Source organism: Haematobia irritans, chromosome 1 (assembly GCF_050003625.1).
Source record: "Haematobia irritans isolate KBUSLIRL chromosome 1, ASM5000362v1, whole genome shotgun sequence".
In the NCBI taxonomy this organism is placed as follows: domain Eukaryota; kingdom Metazoa; phylum Arthropoda; class Insecta; order Diptera; family Muscidae; genus Haematobia; species Haematobia irritans.
Genome location: NC_134397.1, coordinates 258,611,533 through 258,630,414, shown reverse-complemented (window position 1 = coordinate 258,630,414; position 18,882 = coordinate 258,611,533). Strand labels below are relative to the sequence as shown.

General features: G+C 30.4%; 2 protein-coding genes across 2 annotated transcripts in view; one reads left to right on the top strand and one right to left on the bottom strand.

Moving 5' to 3' along the window:
* Positions 1-452: 452 nt before the first annotated feature.
* On the bottom strand, positions 453-1,193 carry LOC142219666 (uncharacterized). The gene is made up of 2 exons (XM_075288548.1): positions 944-1,193; positions 453-879 (listed from the first exon to the last, which is right to left on the bottom strand). The coding sequence occupies exons 1-2, from the start codon at positions 1,131-1,133 to the stop codon at positions 629-631; spliced, it is 441 nt and encodes a 146-aa protein (XP_075144663.1). The 5' UTR covers positions 1,134-1,193; the 3' UTR covers positions 453-628.
* Positions 1,194-7,811: 6,618 nt separating this feature from the next.
* Positions 7,812-18,882, top strand: part of LOC142220926 (beta-mannosidase-like) — a 30,150-nt gene continuing 19,079 nt past the window's right edge. The window contains exons 1-2 of the mRNA XM_075290354.1: positions 7,812-8,152; positions 15,361-15,504. Of these exons, the coding sequence (XP_075146469.1) occupies positions 8,020-8,152; positions 15,361-15,504 (277 nt within the window). The 5' untranslated portion in view covers positions 7,812-8,019. The remainder of the gene's footprint in view (positions 8,153-15,360; positions 15,505-18,882) is intronic.

Here is an 18,882-nt window from a genome sequence, read left to right as displayed (position 1 = left end):
AGGTTAGGGTTTCGCTTAAAACTACCGGCAACTCTCTTTGTCGTCTCAGCGGCTTCCGGTTTTCGATTTCCCCCCGATCCAGACTTCCTTGCTGTCGACAAACGTTCCCCAAACACTTTAATTACATTTGTAACGGTTGATTTGGCAACTTTTAGCGATTTTGCCAGCTTTGCGTGCGAGTAGCTCGGATTTTCGCGATGCGCGAGCAAAATTTTGATACGCTGCTCTTCTTGCTTGGACGGCATTTTGACAACTGAAGAGTGAATTCCAAAATCAAAATAGGAGCAACATTCTACACACACACACACACCCACCTTCAAAATGAGGGGTGTTCACCGTATCACCCTTTATGTTCCAGTAAATTCAATTGAAATTCTTTATATTAAATTTATGGTCTCAAATGTCCATAACAAACCCCCTAAGATTATAGGTTCTTCTTTAGTACAGATACGTTATTAATCAAATTGCACCAATTTTTATTTTATTTATTTTGGCTTATGTTTTTATTTATGACAAAAAAAAATCCATCTCTCTTTAATGCATCCAAATTATGTTATGTTACTTTATAAATACATAGGAAAAATAAAATAGAAAATAGGAATTTCAGCACACACACACACAATGGCCCTTAATAATTATAAAAATTATCCGAATAATCAAAAAGCTCGGTTCCATTTGCTATGACTTTCATTTGTATGTAACTGTAGCCTATACCTCCAGCAGTGATGTAACAATTCACATTGGTTGTGGTAACTGTAAAGTAAATATCAGCAAAGGCTATAATTGGCCCCTGGCCATTGGGAGGACAATTCAAAGTCAATTCCACATTATGAGGTGTTGTCCATGTGGTACGATCATGACCAGAACAGGTGACACGAGCTAAAATTTGCAAAAATATCAATACAAATTATACACTTTCCGAAATTAAAACTCCATCAATTACCTGTTTTAGTAGTACCCGCAGTACAGCGAAAAGTATATTCTGTATTTCCCAGACGTCCTTCATCTGTCTTTAGTAAAGTTACATTGGTCAACACTTTAGGATCAACTTCCACTGCTTTGAGATTGGGGTCTGTAGCCTGAACATATCCCAAGCTAGCCAGTGCGACAATAATAAGAATTTTGTTAAACATTTTATCGGTTTGATTGATTTATAATGAATGTCTCTATAGTCAAGCAACGGTTTATTTATATCGATTTAATTTCTTTGTGTGTTTCTTGTATTCTTCAAATTGGTTAATATATTTAACAGTTATCTGGAATATTTCAAAAATATTTCATAAGTGATATGTCTTTATTTAAGGTTAATCTATAATTTCCTTGGAAAGTTTATCGCTTCAAAAGAAAAAGATATATTATATTTTTTATATATACAATTTTTGCATGGTTGTTAGAGACCATATACTAACACCATGTACCAAATTTCAGCCGGATCGGGTGAAATTTCCTTCTCCTAGAGGCTCCGCAAGCCAAATCGGGGGATCGGTTTATATGGGGGCTATATGTAATTATGGACGTATGTGGACCATATTTTGCAAGGTTCTTAGAGACTATATAAAGGGTGATTCTTTTGAGGTTAGGATTTTCATGCATTAGTATTTGACAGATCACGTGGGATTTCAGACATGGTGTCAAAGAGAAAGATGCTCAGTATGCTTTGACATTTCATCATGAATAGACTTACTAACGAGCAACGCTTGCAAATCATTGAATTTTATTACCAAAATCAGTGGCAGAAAATCCGCTTTTTTATCGACAAATTTTGTTCAGCGATGAGGCTCATTTCTGGTTGAATGGCTACGTAAATAAGCAAAATTGCCGCATTTGGAGTGAAGAGCAACCAGAAGCCGTTCAAGAACTGCCCATGCATCCCGAAAAATGCACTGTTTGGTGTGGTTTGTACGCTGGTGGAATCATTAGACCGTATTTTTTCAAAGATGCTGTTGGACGCAACGTTACGGTGAATGGCGATCGCTATCGTTCGATGCTAACAAACTTTTTGTTGCCAAAAATGGAAGAACTGAACTTGGTTGACATGTGGTTTCAACAAGATGGCGCTACATGCCACACAGCTCGCGATTCTATGGCCATTTTGAGGGAAAACTTCGGAGAACAATTCATCTCAAGAAATGGACCGGTAAGTTGGCCACCAAAATCGGTAAGTTGGCCACCAAAATCATGTGGGGCTACGTCAAGTCTAAAGTCTACAGAAATAAGCCAGCAACTATTCCAGCTTTGGAAGACAACATTTCCGAAGAAATTCGGGCTATTCCGGCCGAATTGCTCGAAAAAGTTGCCCAAAATTGGACTTTCCGAATGGACCACCTAAGACGCAGCCGCGGTCAACATTTAAATGAAATTATCTTCAAAAAGTAAATGTCATGGACCAATCTAACGTTTCAAATAAAGAACCGATGAGATTTTGCAAATTTTATGCGTTTTTTTTTTTAAAAAGTTATCAAGCTCTTAACAAATCACCCTTTACTAACACCATGTACCAAATTTAAGCCGGATCGGATGTAAGTTGCTTCACTTAGAGCAATCGCTAGCCAAATGTGGGGGTCCGTTTATATCGGGGCTATACGTAAAAGTGGACCGACAAGGCCCATTTGCAATACCTACCGACCTACATCAATAACAACTACTTGTGCCAAGTTTCAAGTCGATAGCTTTATTCGTTCGGAAGTTAGCGTGATTTCAACAGACGGACATGCTCAGATCGACTCAGAATTTTACCACGACCCGGAATATATATACTTTATGGGGTCTTAGAGCAATATTTCGATGTGTTACAAACGGAATGACAAAGTTAATATACCCCCCATCCTATGGTGGAGTGTATAAAAATGTACCCGCTATTTGTTCTGCATTTTGATATATGGTATAATTTATTTTTATTTGCAGTTACATGGTGTCTGCGTTGGTACATTTTACGGGCACGAAGTAAATATGGAATGATTACTTATTGTTGAAATTTAACCAAACTAGAGTGAGTAAAAATATGTGATGTTTGCTTGCACGACATTATAAATATCAATAAACAATGAATGAGTTTATAAATAAATAAAAACAAATAAATAAAGTTAATTTTGTGTTTTCTTTTCTCAAGTGGCGTCCTTTTTGCGACGAAAAAAAAGTTTTTTCATAAAGATCTAAAGAATTTTAGGTTGTGGTGTTCTTTTAATTGGAAGAAAAACATTTTTGATGAATACCATAACATTTTAGATCGTGACCATGGTATTTTGATTCAAACAAAATTCTTTTTATCAATATAAAAACATTTTATATGAGGACAATTTTATTTTTCGTAGAACCATGTTCACTGAGCCAACATGGTGGAAGGTGAAAATGTTAAATGGTCGCTGCAAAACGAGTTCCTATCATATTATTTTGCTCTTCGAATATGAGTGTGATAATCATGTTTCTTCTCTGTGTGCACGTGTTCCTACATTCCCTCCTCCTTTCCTACCACATAGCTAGGGGTGTGCAACTACTCTAGCCACGTGTCCCTACATTCCCTCCTCCTTTACTATCCGATAGCTAGAAGTGTGCGACCACTCTAGCCACGTGTTCCTATATTCCCTTCTCCTTTCATATCTCACAGTTGGAGATGTGCGACCACTCTAGTCATGTGTTCCTATCCTTCCTCATCCTTTCTTATCCCACACCTAGATGTGTGCGACCAAACTAGACGCGTGTTCTCCCTTCCCCTCATCCTTTCCTATCCGACAGCTAGATATGTACGATCACTCCAGTCACTTGTTCCCATTCCCCCTCATCCGTTACTACACCATAGCTAGAGGTGCGCGATCACTCTAGTCACGTGCTATCCTTTTTCTTTTATACTGCTAGAGGTTTGCGATCACTCTAGTCACGTTTTCTCCTTTCCCCCGTTTCTCCTATCTCTCGGCTAGAGGTATGCGACCACTCTAGCCACGAGCAGGATCTACACAAGCGATGACCGTTAGGACACAGCCTCTCCACATCCAGAGATCTCAACCCCAGGCCGGAGGGCTCCATAAATCTGGCATAAAGAGGATTAAAGAACTTGATCAATAGAGTCATTGAAAAGATAAAAAAGATTAAGGGATTTGTAGCTATATGAAGAGATGATGCACAGTGGGAGTAAAGATGATTCAATTTGTAAGAGGACAATTCTAATATGTTTTCTCCATAAGAAGCTAACATAATGGACCCAAAATTGAGTTATCTATCCCAGTCAGATCTATAATACAGGCTGTGAAAAGGTTCATTCGCCCGAACTGAAACATGTATAGTCAGGCGTGTAGACACCCTCAAAAAAATCGCTTCTGCAACATATACTCCAAACACATTCTGCTTCAAGCGTATATATTTTTAGGATTGCTCGAAACAAAATATTGTTTGTATTGTTCAAACATATTATGTCCCAATTTTATGTCCCAAACATAATATGTTCTAATATATTAACATATATGTCCCAAACATGTTATCCTAGTTCATGCACATTGTATGCTTGCACTTAAAAATATTGTGTTAAAAAATTTGAGTTCCAAACATATAATTTTTACATCCAAACATATGAAAAACAGTCTTTTTCGCCGTGTAGATTTGTATCTGGCGTTTTCTTTTCAATGACTCTATTGATCAAGTTCCTTAATTTAATTTTTGGCCATAAAACTCGAATAATATTAATTGTAAATATTTTTCAACAAATTCAAGAAAATGTACATAATTAGTTTTCATCACTTGTTAAAGAAAAAATTCGAGTTCAAAATTGCAAAAACCAGAAAAAGGGCTAATTATTGGAAAAATGTACAAATTTTTAAGAGATTCCCAACTATTTGGTGGGAAACACGAATTTAATAAATATTTATGCTTCATTCATTTCTAGGTTTTTGCCCTTTTTTAGTTCATGTAACTACACCCTAAAAAAAAATCGCTTCTTTAACATATGTTCCAAACATATTTTGCAGGAAGCACATATATTATTGGATACTGCCGAAACATTAATATGTTTGTTTTATGTGAACATATCATATGTTTGGAAGCATTTTGAGCCCAAAAATGTTATATGCTTGGAAGAATTTTTCCCAAAGACGATTGTGCTCATTGCCTAACATACTCGTAATTTTCACTTCCTCGAAATATTTTAGTTCTTGGCACTTTTTTCTGTAATACAAATAATGTTGAAGAAATTATTCACTTTTATAAATTTTTTAAATTTTACCTTTCGCCTGCACGGAGAATCGAACCGAGGACTATAATGTGCGTGAAGATAAATTGTAAATTTAACTAGTCGAGACACAAACCAGGTAGTTTTTGCCTGCGCACCTAATGGGTTAATTACAATTTGGGGAGATAAAATATTTAATGAAATTCAGCACTTTCCAACATATTTGCGCAAAATATTTTGGTATTAAACGAAAGATCTTGACAAGTACTATAAATGCAAGTGGTTGTCATGTTCGAAAGCGTCCCATAAATGTTAGTTTTGCAGCTATATTTTAAAAGTCAGTTTGTCCAACTTGAAATAAAGTTAAACTACGCCCACTGTGCAATCCCTGCTCTAGATTTTTTGGTATCAAATGAAAGCTCTTGATGAGTACTATAAACGCAAGTGGTTGTCATGTTCGAAAGCATCATAAAAATATCGATTTTTATCAAAAAGAAAATTACTTTTTTAGAATTTCAAAAAAAGTGCACATTGGCCCACTGTGCAACACCTGCTCTACAGTGTTTGGTATCAAATGAAAACTCTTGATGAGTACTATAAATGCAAGTGGTTTTTATTTTCGAAAGTTTCCCAAAAAAAATTGTTTTAAGCAAAAGTAAAATTAATTTGCGAAATTTTAGAAAATATCGCACCAGCGCCCACTGTGCAAAACCTGCTCTAGATTTTTTGGTATCAAATGAAAGCTCTTGACGAGTGCTATAAATGCAAGTGGTTCTCATGTTCGAAAGCATCATAGAAATATCGATTTTTATCAAAAATATAATTAATATGTCAGAATTTAAAATATAGTGCACGCGGGCCCACTGTGCAATACCTGCTCTAGATTTTTTGGTATCAAATGAAAGCTCTTGATGAGTACTATAAATCCAAGTGGTTGTTATATTCGAAAGCATCACAGAAATATCGATTTTTATCAAAAAGAAACTTAGTTTGCACGAAGTTACAATATAGGACACCCGTGCCCACTGTGCAAAACCTGCTCTAGATTTTTTGGTATCAAATGATTTGCAAAAAATCTAGAGCAGGTTTTGCACAGTGGGCGCTGGTGCGATATTTTCTAAAATTTCGCAAATTAATTTTACTTTTGCTTAAAACAATTTTTTTTTGGAAACTTTCGAAAATAAAAACCACTTGCATTTATAGTACTCATCAAGAGTTTTCATTTGATACCAAACACTGTAGAGCAGGTGTTGCACAGTGGGCCAATGTGCACTTTTTTTTAAATTCTAAAAAAGTAATTTTCTTTTTGATAAAAATCGATATTTTTATGATGCTTTCGAACATGACAACCACTTGCGTTTATAGTACTCATCAAGAGCTTTCATTTGATACCAAAAAATCTAGAGCAGGGATTGCACAGTGGGCGTAGTTTAACTTTATTTCAAGTTGGACAAACTGACTTTTAAAATATAGCTGCAAAACTAACATTTATGGGACGCTTTCGAACATGACAACCACTTGCATTTATAGTACTTGTCAAGATCTTTCGTTTAATACCAAAATATTTTGCGCAAATATGTTGGAAAGTGCTGAATTTCATTAAATATTTTATCTCCCCAAATTGTAATTAACCCATTAGGTGCGCAGGCAAAAACTACCTGGTTTGTGTCTCGACTAGTTAAATTTACAATTTATCTTCACGCACATAGGACTATACAGTTTGTAAGCCAACAAACTACCCACTGGACTACGTAGCTGTTATAGTCACCAGTAGATAATTATCGTTATAAGTTACACTTATATAGCATAGTTTGCAGCGCCCACGAGCCCATGCAAACATAACATTATTTAACAGAAACATACATTTGTTTGCCACGTGGGCTCTCCTGTCAACTCTCCCGGTTTCCATCTCTATTTCTTTCTCTATACTCTCTCTGTCGCTTTGAATAAAATATCACAACATATGTATGTTTAGTCGAAATTTGTAAATTTATATATGTTTGCATTCACACATATGATTTTTATGAAACATTCATGCCCCAATCATAATATATTCTAACATATTAACATAGATGTCCCAAACATTTAGTATTAGTTTAGGAATATTCCTTGTTTGCACTTAAATATATTGTGTTTTAAAATTGTGCCCGAAACACATTTTGTTTATATCGGAACATATGAAAAACATATTTTTTTAAGAGTGTATCGTACGCAAAAAATTATCAAAGTCAAAGAATTATTCTCATAACCTAATAAGTCTATCAACTAAAATAGATTGATTAAAATAATTTGGATTTGGTTTCATTTAGGGTCGACTTTTTTTTTTTTTTTTTGAGTGCATACTCATCAGTTCTCTTTATTAGAATTTAAGTTATATAAAAATATGCCAAAAAATACACTGACGCGAAAATGCAACACAGTTCCGAAACGGGTTAAACAATTTTGTGTTACCCTGTTGTTGAAGTGCATTATGGTCCCTTCTCATAAACAATAATGATTACTAATCGATTGTTGGTACGAGTACAAAATCACTTTGATTACCTGGAGCATATGATAAGTGCGCTAGTGGCATATCACCTTTTTTTTGCTGTCGAATATTGCTTATCAGAAGACGTCAGTAATCAATACACCGATATTTAGATACTTCAATGTGGAGCAAATAAACAAACTCTACACTTCAGTCGTACTTCAGTTCTCTTTAAACTTTACAACGAAACGCAACATAATTAACGGAATAACGCTACGCGAAATTTCCTCTAATATCGAAAGATAAGCTAATAATAAAACCAAAAAAAAAAAGATATAGAAATATTTATTTATTTATTTTGAAAAAAGAATATGACAAATACAACAAAATCAACAATATGATGAAGCTACATAATTATATTGCTACAACATGCATAATTTTATTTATGTTTTGCTCAAGTCCTGTTGTAAATTGTGATAAAGTGAAAACTGTCACTTTAAGTACCTGGGACTTAACAAATGAAAACAAAAGTGAGTGAATGGCGATAATAAACGATCAATTGCAAAATGGCTTGTGATTCTTAGTGAATAATTCTAAATAAAAGAAAATTCATATTTTAATAATAAAGCAATAATTAAAAAATATTAATATATACACAGAATGATACTTTATACAATCGTATATTAAAGTTTCATATGCCAATATTTAATTGACAATGGGTATTAAAAGTTTAATCAATACCTCTTGGAATATTGTGCATTTTGCAAATAAAATAAATTTTATATTATGATAATACTAGAAACGAGTGAATGGCCATAATAAATTTCAATTCCAAAATCCTAATGATTGTTTGTGATTTTTTTTTCTAATTTTATAGAGAATTTATATCAAAATAAAAATATAAAACATATAAAATAATATTTCAATAAATAATAAAAAAAATATTAAGACGATTATTAAAATTTATAAATATTGGCATTTTATTTTTTTCCTATATATACAATCATAAATTAAACGTTCATATATCAATGCTTATAAATATGCCAATGGTAATGTGTTCTTAAAATCTCTCAATATTTTTTATTAAACTATTAGGAGACTATATAAAAAAAGTTATCAATTTATGCAGTGACTAACAACCGTAGAGAAAAAAATCGTGTTAGTAGAAAATACGAAAGTGGTCCCATAAGTATGCCGTTTCACCAAATGTAATTCCGTAATTACTTATGAAACGTCACCCCACATTTGTGACCCTGCTTAATTTGGGTTTTGTAGGTTATTTTCATACCGCCAAAAATTTTCCCCAATGTTCTGAAATTCGGAATCGCAAAATTTTAGTTTGGGCATAATTTCTTATCCCTGAAACTTACAAACTTAAATCTTGGTAATAAAGTTCTCTTTAATGAGAAGTTCAAATTAAAATTGTATGGGAGACCGAGAGTATCTCTATTTTTCCTTAAGAGAAAAATAAATTCTTGCCATTAACAATTCCGAATATCGGAACATGGGATTTTGTGTTCTTAGTTTTCTATATAATTTTTTGGAGCCGTACTTTATTTAGGTTTTGGGACTAATTTTCATGGGGCTCATATTCATAGCGTCGTTCAATTGGCTTTAGAGCCTGGACTGCAGTGTTGGCAGTTTTGGCGATTTCCCCAAATTGGGGATATTTTTCGTGAATGGAGATGACATTTCTGAGTTGGGGACATGGGGATTTGGCGGGAAATTTCCATAAAAGTGAGGATTTTTTCAGGAAAACGGTCTAGTCTTTTTTAACAAAATTTTATTTCTATATAGAAAATTTTGTCAAAATTTTATTTCTATATAGAAAATTTTGTCAAAATTTTATTTCTATATAAAAGTGTGTCAAATTTTATTTCCATCGAAAATTTTGTTAAAATAGTATTTCTATAGAAAATTTTGTCAAATTATATTTCGGTAAAAAATTTTGTCAAAATTTTATTTCTATAGAAAATTTTGTAAAAAATTTATTTCTATTGACAATTTTGTCAAAATTTTATTTCTATAAAAAATTTTTTTTAATTTTTTTTAAATAGAAAATTTTTTCAAAGTTTTATTTCTATATAGCAAATTTTGTCAAAATTTTATTTCTATAGAAAATTTTGTCAAAATTTTATTTCTATAGAAAATTTTGTTAAAATGTTATTTCTATTGAAAATTTTGTCAAAATTTTATTTCTATTGAAATTTTTGTCAAAATTTTATTTCTATATAGAACATTTTGTCAAAATTTTATTTCTATAGAAAATTTTGTCAACATTTTATTTCTATATAAAATTTTGTCAACATTTTATTTCTATATAGAAAATTTTGCCAAAATTTTATTTCTCAAAATTTTATTTCTATATAAAAATACTCTCAAAATTGTATTCTATATAGAAAATTTTTGTCAAAATTTTATTTCTATAGAAAATTTTGCCAAAATTTTATTTCTATAGAAACTTTTTTCAAAATGTTATTTCTATGTATATAGAAAATTTTGTCAAAATTGTATTTCTATAGAAAGTTTTGTCAAAATTTTGTTTTTATAGAAAATTTTGTCAAAATTTTATTTCTATATCGATTTTGTTTCAATTTTTTTCTATATAGAAAATTTTGTGAAAATTTTATTTCTATAGAAAATTTTGTCAAAATTTTATTTTTATATAGAAAAATTTGTTAAAATTTTATTTTTACATAGAAAAGTTTGTCAAAATCTTATTTCTATAGAAAATTTTGCCAAAATTTTATTTCTATAGAAATTTTTTTCAAAATTTTATTTCTATGTATATAGAAAATTTTGTCAAAATTTTATTTCTATAGAAAATTGTTTGCAAAATTTTATATTTATAGAAAATCTTGTCAAAATTTTATTGTTATAGAAAATTTTGTCAAAATTTTATTTCTATAGAAATTTTTTTCAAAATTTTATTTCTATAGAAAATTTTGTTAAAATGTTATTTCTATTGAAAATTTTGTCAAAATTTTATTTCTATATAGAAAATTTTGTCAAAATTTTATTTCTATAGAAAAGTTTGTTAAAATTTTATTTCTATAGAAAGTTTTCACAAAATTTTATTTCTATAGAAAATTTTTTCAAAATTTTATTTCTATAGAAAATTTTGTCAAAATTTTATTTCTATAGAAAATTTTGTCAAAATTTCATTGCTATACAGAAATCTTATTTCAAAATTTTATTTCTATGTGGAACATTTTGTCAAAATTTTCTTTCATTCTATTTGTTTTGTTATTGTTGGTTTTTTTTCTTTAATCATTGTTGTTGTTTTTGATTTCAGCGTAAAAGCAAGCATCGACTAAACTACAAGTGTAGCTTAACCAACAGAGGAAAATAATTCTTTTCCTCTGTTGGTTAACAACAACAAAATTTTATTTCTATAGAAAATTTTGTCAAAATTTATTTTTAACAAATTTTATTTATATAGAAATTTTTATTTCTATAGAGAAACTTTTTTTCAAAATTTATTTTCTATAGAAAATTTTTTCAAAATTTATTCTCTATAGAAAATTTTGTCAAAATTTTATTTCTATAGAAAATTTTGTCAAAATTTTATTTCTAAAGAAAATTTCGTCAATTTTTTTTCTATATAGACATTTTTTGTCAAAATTGTATTTCTCTGTTGGTTGGCAACAACAACATTTTGTTTCTATAGAAAATTTTGTCAAAATTTATTTTTTATAGAAAATTTTGTCAAAATTTTATTTCTAAATAGAACATTTTTTCAAAATTTTTTTTCCATAGAAAATGTTGTCAAAATGTTATTTCAATAGAAAATTTTGTCAAAATTTTATTTATATAGAACATTTTTTAAAAATTTTATTTCTATAGAAAATTTTTTACAAATTGTTCTACATAGAATTTTATTTCTATAGTCAATTTTGTCAAAATTTTATTTCTATATGGACATTTTTTTAAATTTGTTTTTCTATATAGAACATTTTTTTAAAAATTTGATTTCTATAGAAAATTTTGTCAAAGTTTTATTTCTATAGAAAATTTTGTCAAAATTTTATATCTATAGAAAATTTTGTCAAAATTTTATTTCTATAGAAAATTTTGTCAACACTTTATTTCTATCGAAAATTTTGTCAAAAATTTTATTTCAATATAGAATTTTTTTTCAAAATTTTATTCCTATATAGAAAATTATGTCAAAGCTTTATTTCTATATAGAAAATTTTGTCAAAATTTTATTTTTATTGTTTATTGCCATATAGAAAATTTTCTCAAAATTTTATTTCTATGTAGAAAATTTTGTCAGAGGTTTATTTCTATATAGAAAATTTTGTGTTTGCAAAATCTACCAAAAACAGCAAAAATTCTACCAATCTACCAATTTCTGGTAATATTATACCAACTTTGACAACGTGTCTACCACCCAATTTTGAATATTTAGAAGCAACTTTTTCGTTCATAAGTACAAGGTGACCGAACTCCCATTTGCATATCTCCATCAGTTGGAAGACGATTACAAGTTTCTTGGTGTTGTGGTTCGAAATCTTGATCTTATTGCAGCTTACAGGATTTGACAAAAGCATTCAATTTTGCTTTAAAAAAATGTATTGGGAATTTTTGTGGAAATTTAAATTTAAATAGGGGATTTTTGGGGACGAAAACATCATAAAAATTTAAGTTTTGAATTAATCCCACTCGATTGGAAAGAAAACATGACGAGTGCTCAGTATAATAATCCCCATTTTTTTTCTTCACAGAAAAAATGCCCACTTACCGGCAAATTTGAACTAAATTTCATTTATATTAGGTCCATATGCTTTACATTGTATTGTCATTGAATTTTATACACAAATTTTTGAGACATAGTAGGGTTTCTATAGAAAATTGTTTAAAAATTTTATTGCTATAGAAAATTGTTTAAAAATTTTATTTCTATAGTCAATTTTGTCAAAATTTTATTTCTATATGGACATTTTTTTAAATTTGTTTTTCTATATAGAACATTTTTTTAAAAATTTGATTTCTATAGAAAATTTTGTCAAAGTTTTATTTCTATAGAAAATTTTGTCAAAATGTTAGTTCTAAAGAAAATTTTGTCAATATTTTATTTCTATAGAAAATTTTGTCAAAATTTAATTTCTATAGAAAATTTTGTCAAAATTTAATTTCTATAGAAAATTGTGTCAAAATTTTATTTCTATCGAAAATTTTGTCAAAATTTTATTTCTATAGAAAATTTTTTCATATTTTATTACTATAGAAAATTTTGTTAAAATTTTGTTTCTATAGAAAATTTTGTCAAAATTTTATTTCTATAGAAGATTTTTTCAAAAATTTATTTCTATAGAAAATTTTGTCAAAATTTTATTTCTATAGAGAAATATTTTTTAGATTTTATTTCTATAGAAACTTTTGTCAAAATTTTATTTCTATAGAAAATTTTGTAAAAATTTTATTTCTGAAGAAAATTTTGCCAAAATTTTATTTCTATAGAAAATTTTTTACAAATTTTATTTCTATAGAAAATTTTTTAAAAATTTTATTTCTATAGAAAATTGTTTAAAAATTTTATTTCTATAGTCAATTTTGTCAAAATGTTATTTCTATATGGACATTTTTTTTAAATTTGTTTTTCTATATAGAACATTTTTTTAAAAATTTGATTTCTATAGAAAATTTTGTCAAAGTTTTATTTCTATAGAAAATTTTGTCAAAATGTTATTTCTATAGAAAATTTTGTCAAACTTTTATTTCTATAGAAAATTTTGTCAAAATTTTATTTCTATAGAAAATTTTGTCAACATTTTATTTCTATCGAAAATTTTTTCCAAATTTTTTTTTCTATAGAAAATTTTTTCATATTTTATTACTATAGAAAGTTGTGTTAAAATTTTGTTTCTATAGAAAATTTTTCAAATTTTATGTCTGTAGAAAATTTTGTTAAAATTTTATTTCTATAGAAAATTTTGTAAAAATGTTATTTCCATAGAAAATTTTGTCAAACTTTTATTTCTATAGAAAATTTTTCAAATTTTATGTCTGTAGAAAATTTTGTTAAAATTTTATTTCTATAGAAAATTTTGTAAAAATGTTATTTCCATAGAAAATTTTGTCAAACTTTTATTTCTATAGAAAATTTTGTCAAAATTTTATTTCTATAGAAGATTTTGTCAAAATTTTATTTCTATAGAAGATTTTTTCAAAATTTTATTTCTATAGAAAATATTGTCAAAATTTTATTTCTATAGAAAATTTTGTCAAAATTTTATTTCTATAGAGAAATATTTTTTATATTTTATTTCTATAGAAACTTTTGTAAAAATTTTATTTCTATAGAAAGTTTTGCCAAAATTTTATTTCTAATGAAAATTTTATTTCTAATTTATTTCTATTTTGGTAAAAATTTTATTTTTATATAGAAATATTTTTCAAAATTTTATTTCTATAGAAAATTTCGAAAAAAAAAAAATTATTTCTATAGAAAATTTTGTCAAAAATTTTATATCAATATAGAATTTTTTTCAAAATTTTATTCCTATATAGAAAATTATGTCAAAGCTTTATTTCTATATAGAAAATTTTGTCAAAATTTTATTTTTATTGTTTATTGCCATATAGAAAATTTTCTCAAAATTTTATTTCTATGTAGAAAATTTTGTCAGAGGTTTATTTCTATATAGAAAATTTTGTGTTTGCAAAATCTACCAAAAACAGCAAAAATTCTACCAATCTACCAATTTCTGGTAATATTATACCAACTTTGACAACGTGTCTACCACCCAATTTTGAATATTTAGAAGCAACTTTTTCGTTCATATGTACAAGGTGACCGAACTCCCATTTGCGTATCTCCATCAGTTGGAAGACGATTACAAGTTTCTTGGTGTTGTGGTTCGAAATCTTGATCTTATTGCAGCTTGCAGGATTTGACAAAAGCATAGAATTTTGCTTTAAAAAAATGTATTGGGAATTTTTGCTTTAAAAAAATGTATTGGGAATGTTTTGGGAAATTTAAATTTAAATTGGGGATTTTTGGGGACGAAAACATCATAAAAATTTAAGTTTTGAAATTAATCCCACTCGATTGGAAAGAAAACATGACGAGTGCTCAGTATAATAATCCCCACTTTTTTTTCTTCACAGAAAAAATGCCCACTTCCCGGCAAATTTGAACTAAATTTCATTTATATTAGGTCCATATGCTTTACATTGTATTGTCATTGAATTTTATACACAAATTTTTGAGACATAGTAGGGTTAAGGAATATTTTATTTGGCTAAGAAACGTTTCTTAAAAAATGTACAAATAAACTAAAGAAAAATATATTTTGCAATAAAAATAAATTAATTTTAAGTATGATTTTTTTCGGTGCATTCGGCGCTCCTCTCAGAAAAAAAATTCTCTAGAAAATGAATGTTATTATGACCTGATAACATTTGTTCTCACACAGAGGACAAGGTATCTAGGGTCTCTTGTATCTAATCAATAACAATTGGCAATGTTTAATATCGATTGTTGAGGTTTCTGTTTTGTGAGATAAGATTGAAAGACCAACCGTCTGCTACTTCCCACATTTTTTCACCTTTGATAAGGGACATGTGTTTGTGGTTCTGTATTTCGTTTTTTGTTCTTTTGTTTATGTGTCATAAATTTTCAATTTAATTAAGCGAACATTTTCTATTTATAAATTGTTAATAATCTATAAAAATATTAAAGTTTTATTCGAATAATTCTAAGAGTTTTGATTTTATGCGATTTCTTTAGCTATCATTGTCAATAACATTAAGGCTCCCATTGGTGTATACACGGCTTTAAAAACGAGATATGGTGATGTCTTGGAATCGAAGAACGATGCTGCCTTACGATGGATAGTCAATCAGACATGGACTTTTTCAACTAAATTTAGTGGTGAGTTTTGAAAATATTGTGTAGCGTAGTTTTAGGTTTTCTGGTAACTATATGTATATTCAAATTTCCGGAAGCAATTCAACTATACCATTCCAAAATAAGATTTTAAGGGTTAATAACAGGTTGGCTAATAAGTCCCCGGTCTAACAAAGAAAAACTCATTTTTATACCCTTCACCACTACTGTGGTACAGGGTATAATAAGTTTGTGCATTTGTATGTAACGCCAAGAAATAGTGGTCATAGACCCATTTTTTAGTATGCCGATCGGCTTAGAATTAAATTCTGAGTCGATTTAGCGATGTCCGTCTGTCTGTCTGTCTGTCCGTCCGTCTGTCTGTTTATGTAATTTTGTGCACAAAGTACAGCTCGCAATTTAAGTCCGATCGTCCTCAAATTTGGCATAGGGCCGTTTCTTGGGACAGAGACAATCGCTATTGGTTTTGGAAAAAATCGGTTCAGATTTAGATATAGCTGTCATATATATTTATCCCCGATTTGGTCATATTTAGCGTGTTTATCAACCGATTTTCTTGAAATACCGTACATCCAAATATTTTATGAATCTCGAAAATCTTGCAAAATATCAGCCAAATCGGTTCAGATTTAGATATAGCTCCCATATATATATCTTTCGTCCGATTTAGACTCATATGACCACAGAGGCCAAAGTTTACTACCGATCTTCGTGAAATTTTGCACAGAAGGTAGAATTGACATTCTACCAATGCTTGGTAAATTTGATTGAAATCGGTTCAAATTTGGATATAGCTCCCATATATATCTTTCGTCCGATTTGAACTTATATGGCCACAAAAGCTAGAGTTTTGCCCTGACTTACTTCAAATTTTGCACAAGCTGTACTTTTAACGATACTATTGTATGTGCCAAATATGGTCAAAATCGATTCAGATTTAGATATAGCTCCCACATATATATATTTCGTCCGATTTAAACTTATATGACCTCAAAATCCAGTGTTTTGCCGTGATTTGCTTCAAATTTCGCACAAGGAGTACGTTTAGTAATATAGGTAATTGTGGCAAATTTGGTTGAAATCGGTTCAGATTTAGATATGGCTCCCATATATATCTCCCGTCCGATTTGCACTCATATGACCAGGGGGCCAAAGTTATACTCCCATTTACGTGAAATTTCGCATAGATAGCAGAATTATTATTCTAACTATGCATGTCAAACTTAGTCAAATTGGTTCAGATTGTATATATCTCCCATATATAAGTACACCAGATTTGGGGAAATATGGTAGACTGTTTCATATTTTAGACCCATTTTCAATGAGATTTTCCTCCAATTGACTGGATAGTTTCCTCAGAGATACAAATATTACCAAAATTCTCACACTTTACACAAAATTCTTTGATGATTTCCCCATATCTTAGTCATATCCTACACACTGCAATGCCAAAATTTCCACAGAACGGATGAGTTTTAAATAAGGCTCCAAGTCGCTTTGAACTGACTCTTTACAAAAAAACAAAAACGAAATGTAGGAAAATTATTTTTTGGAACATTTTTTTTTTCGCCGAGAGAACAGGATCATTTTCTATAGATTTGAGAGAGGCTTTTCAATCGACAGTTTATTGATCCCAAAAGTGATAAAGCGAGAACGAGAGGCACTAATCGCATCTGTGGTCTCCGTAGTCTCCAAGCCAACGGCATACCACAATTTATACCAGCCGAAGTTACCAATGTCATCAACAGCGAAAAAACCATCCAAGGCGCTTGGCACTGACGGAATTTCTATGCTATTGCTGAAGAACACTGTGTTGAGTACTTGACCATACTCCTCAATTTGTCTTTGGAGTCACCCATTATATCTGATGCCTGGCAAATGGTTAGGGCGAGTTCAGTACTGAAGCCAGGAATATACTCGAGAAAAGGGATTCATACAGATCCATTTCCCTTCTTTCGCCAGTAGCCATGACAGTTGAGGCAGTATTGCTACCCAACCTTGTGGAGAATTTTCCAGTTACCAATCACCACCGTGGTGCAATGGTTAGCATGCCCGCCTTGCATACACAATGTCGTGGGTTCGATTCCTGCTACGACCGAACACCAAAAAGTTTTTCAGCGGTGGATTATCCCACCTCAGTAATGCTGGTGACATTTCTGAGGGTTTCAAAGCTTCTCTAAGTGGTTTCACTGGAATGTGGAACGCCGTTCGGACTCGGCTATAAAAAGGAGGTCCCTTGTCATTGAGCTTAACATGGAATCGGGCAGCACTCAGTGATAAGAGAGAAGTTCACCACTGTGGTATCACAATGGACTGAATAGTCTAAGTGAGCCTGATACATCGGGCTGCCACATAACCTAACCTAACCTAACCTAACCTACCAATCACCAACATGGATTACGTAATGTTCATAGCAGAACAAAAGCTTTGAATGTCCTTTCAGCATACATCAATAGGTGATGTCATAGGACAGTCCTCGTCGCGCAAGACCCATCGAAGGCATTCCATACGCTCAACCATGCCAGACTATTCGAGGACATCGAAAACATGTCCCTACCGGCAGGAACCAAAGGTAGGGTTCTTAATTATCTGTGAGCGTGCCATGAGTGAAAATTAGGGATAAAAGTTGAGAACACGTAGAACGAAACATGGAGTTCCCCAAAGTGGGGTGATATCTCCGGTACCGTTCAACCTCTATTCTCTATTTCACTCCTTCCTAACGGCGTTGAAATTGTATCATATGCGAACGACCATACAATCATGGCTCCGCGCTAGAAACAAGGTGCTACACCCTCAAAAAAAATCGCTTCTTTAACATAGGTTCCAAACATATTTTGCAGGAAGCACATATATTATTGGATACTGCCGAAACATTAATATGTTTGTTTTATGTGAACATATTATATGTTTGGAAGCATTTTGAGCCCAAAAATATTATATGCTTGGAAGAATATTCTTCCAAAGAAGATTGTGCTCATTCCCTAACATACTCGTAATTTTCACTTCCACGAAATATTTTAGTTCTTGGCATCTTTTTCTGTAATACAAATAACGTTAAAGAAATTATTCACTTTTATAATTTTTTTAAATTTTACCTTTCGCCTGCACGGAGAATCGAACCGAGGACCATATAGTTTGTAAGCCAACACACTATCCACTGGGCTACGTAGCTGTTATAGTCACCAGTAGATAATTATCGTTATAAGTTACATTTATATAGCATAGTTTGCAGCGCCCACGAGCCCATGCAAACATAACATTATTTAACAGAAACATACATTTGTTTGCCACGTGGAGCAGCGGTTAGCATGTCTGCCTTGCATGCAAAGGGTCGTGGGTTCAATCCCTGCTACGACCGATTTTTTTTTTAATTTACACATTTATATTTATACTATATTAAAT

Coding starts and splice junctions, on each gene's coding strand:
- LOC142219666 (XM_075288548.1), bottom strand. CDS start 1,133: ATGTTTAACAAAATTCTTATTATTGTCGCACTGGCTAGCTTGGGATAT. Junction 880..943: donor TGCGGGTACTACTAAAACAG/GTAATTGATGGA, acceptor TGCAAATTTTAG/CTCGTGTCACCTGTTCTGGT.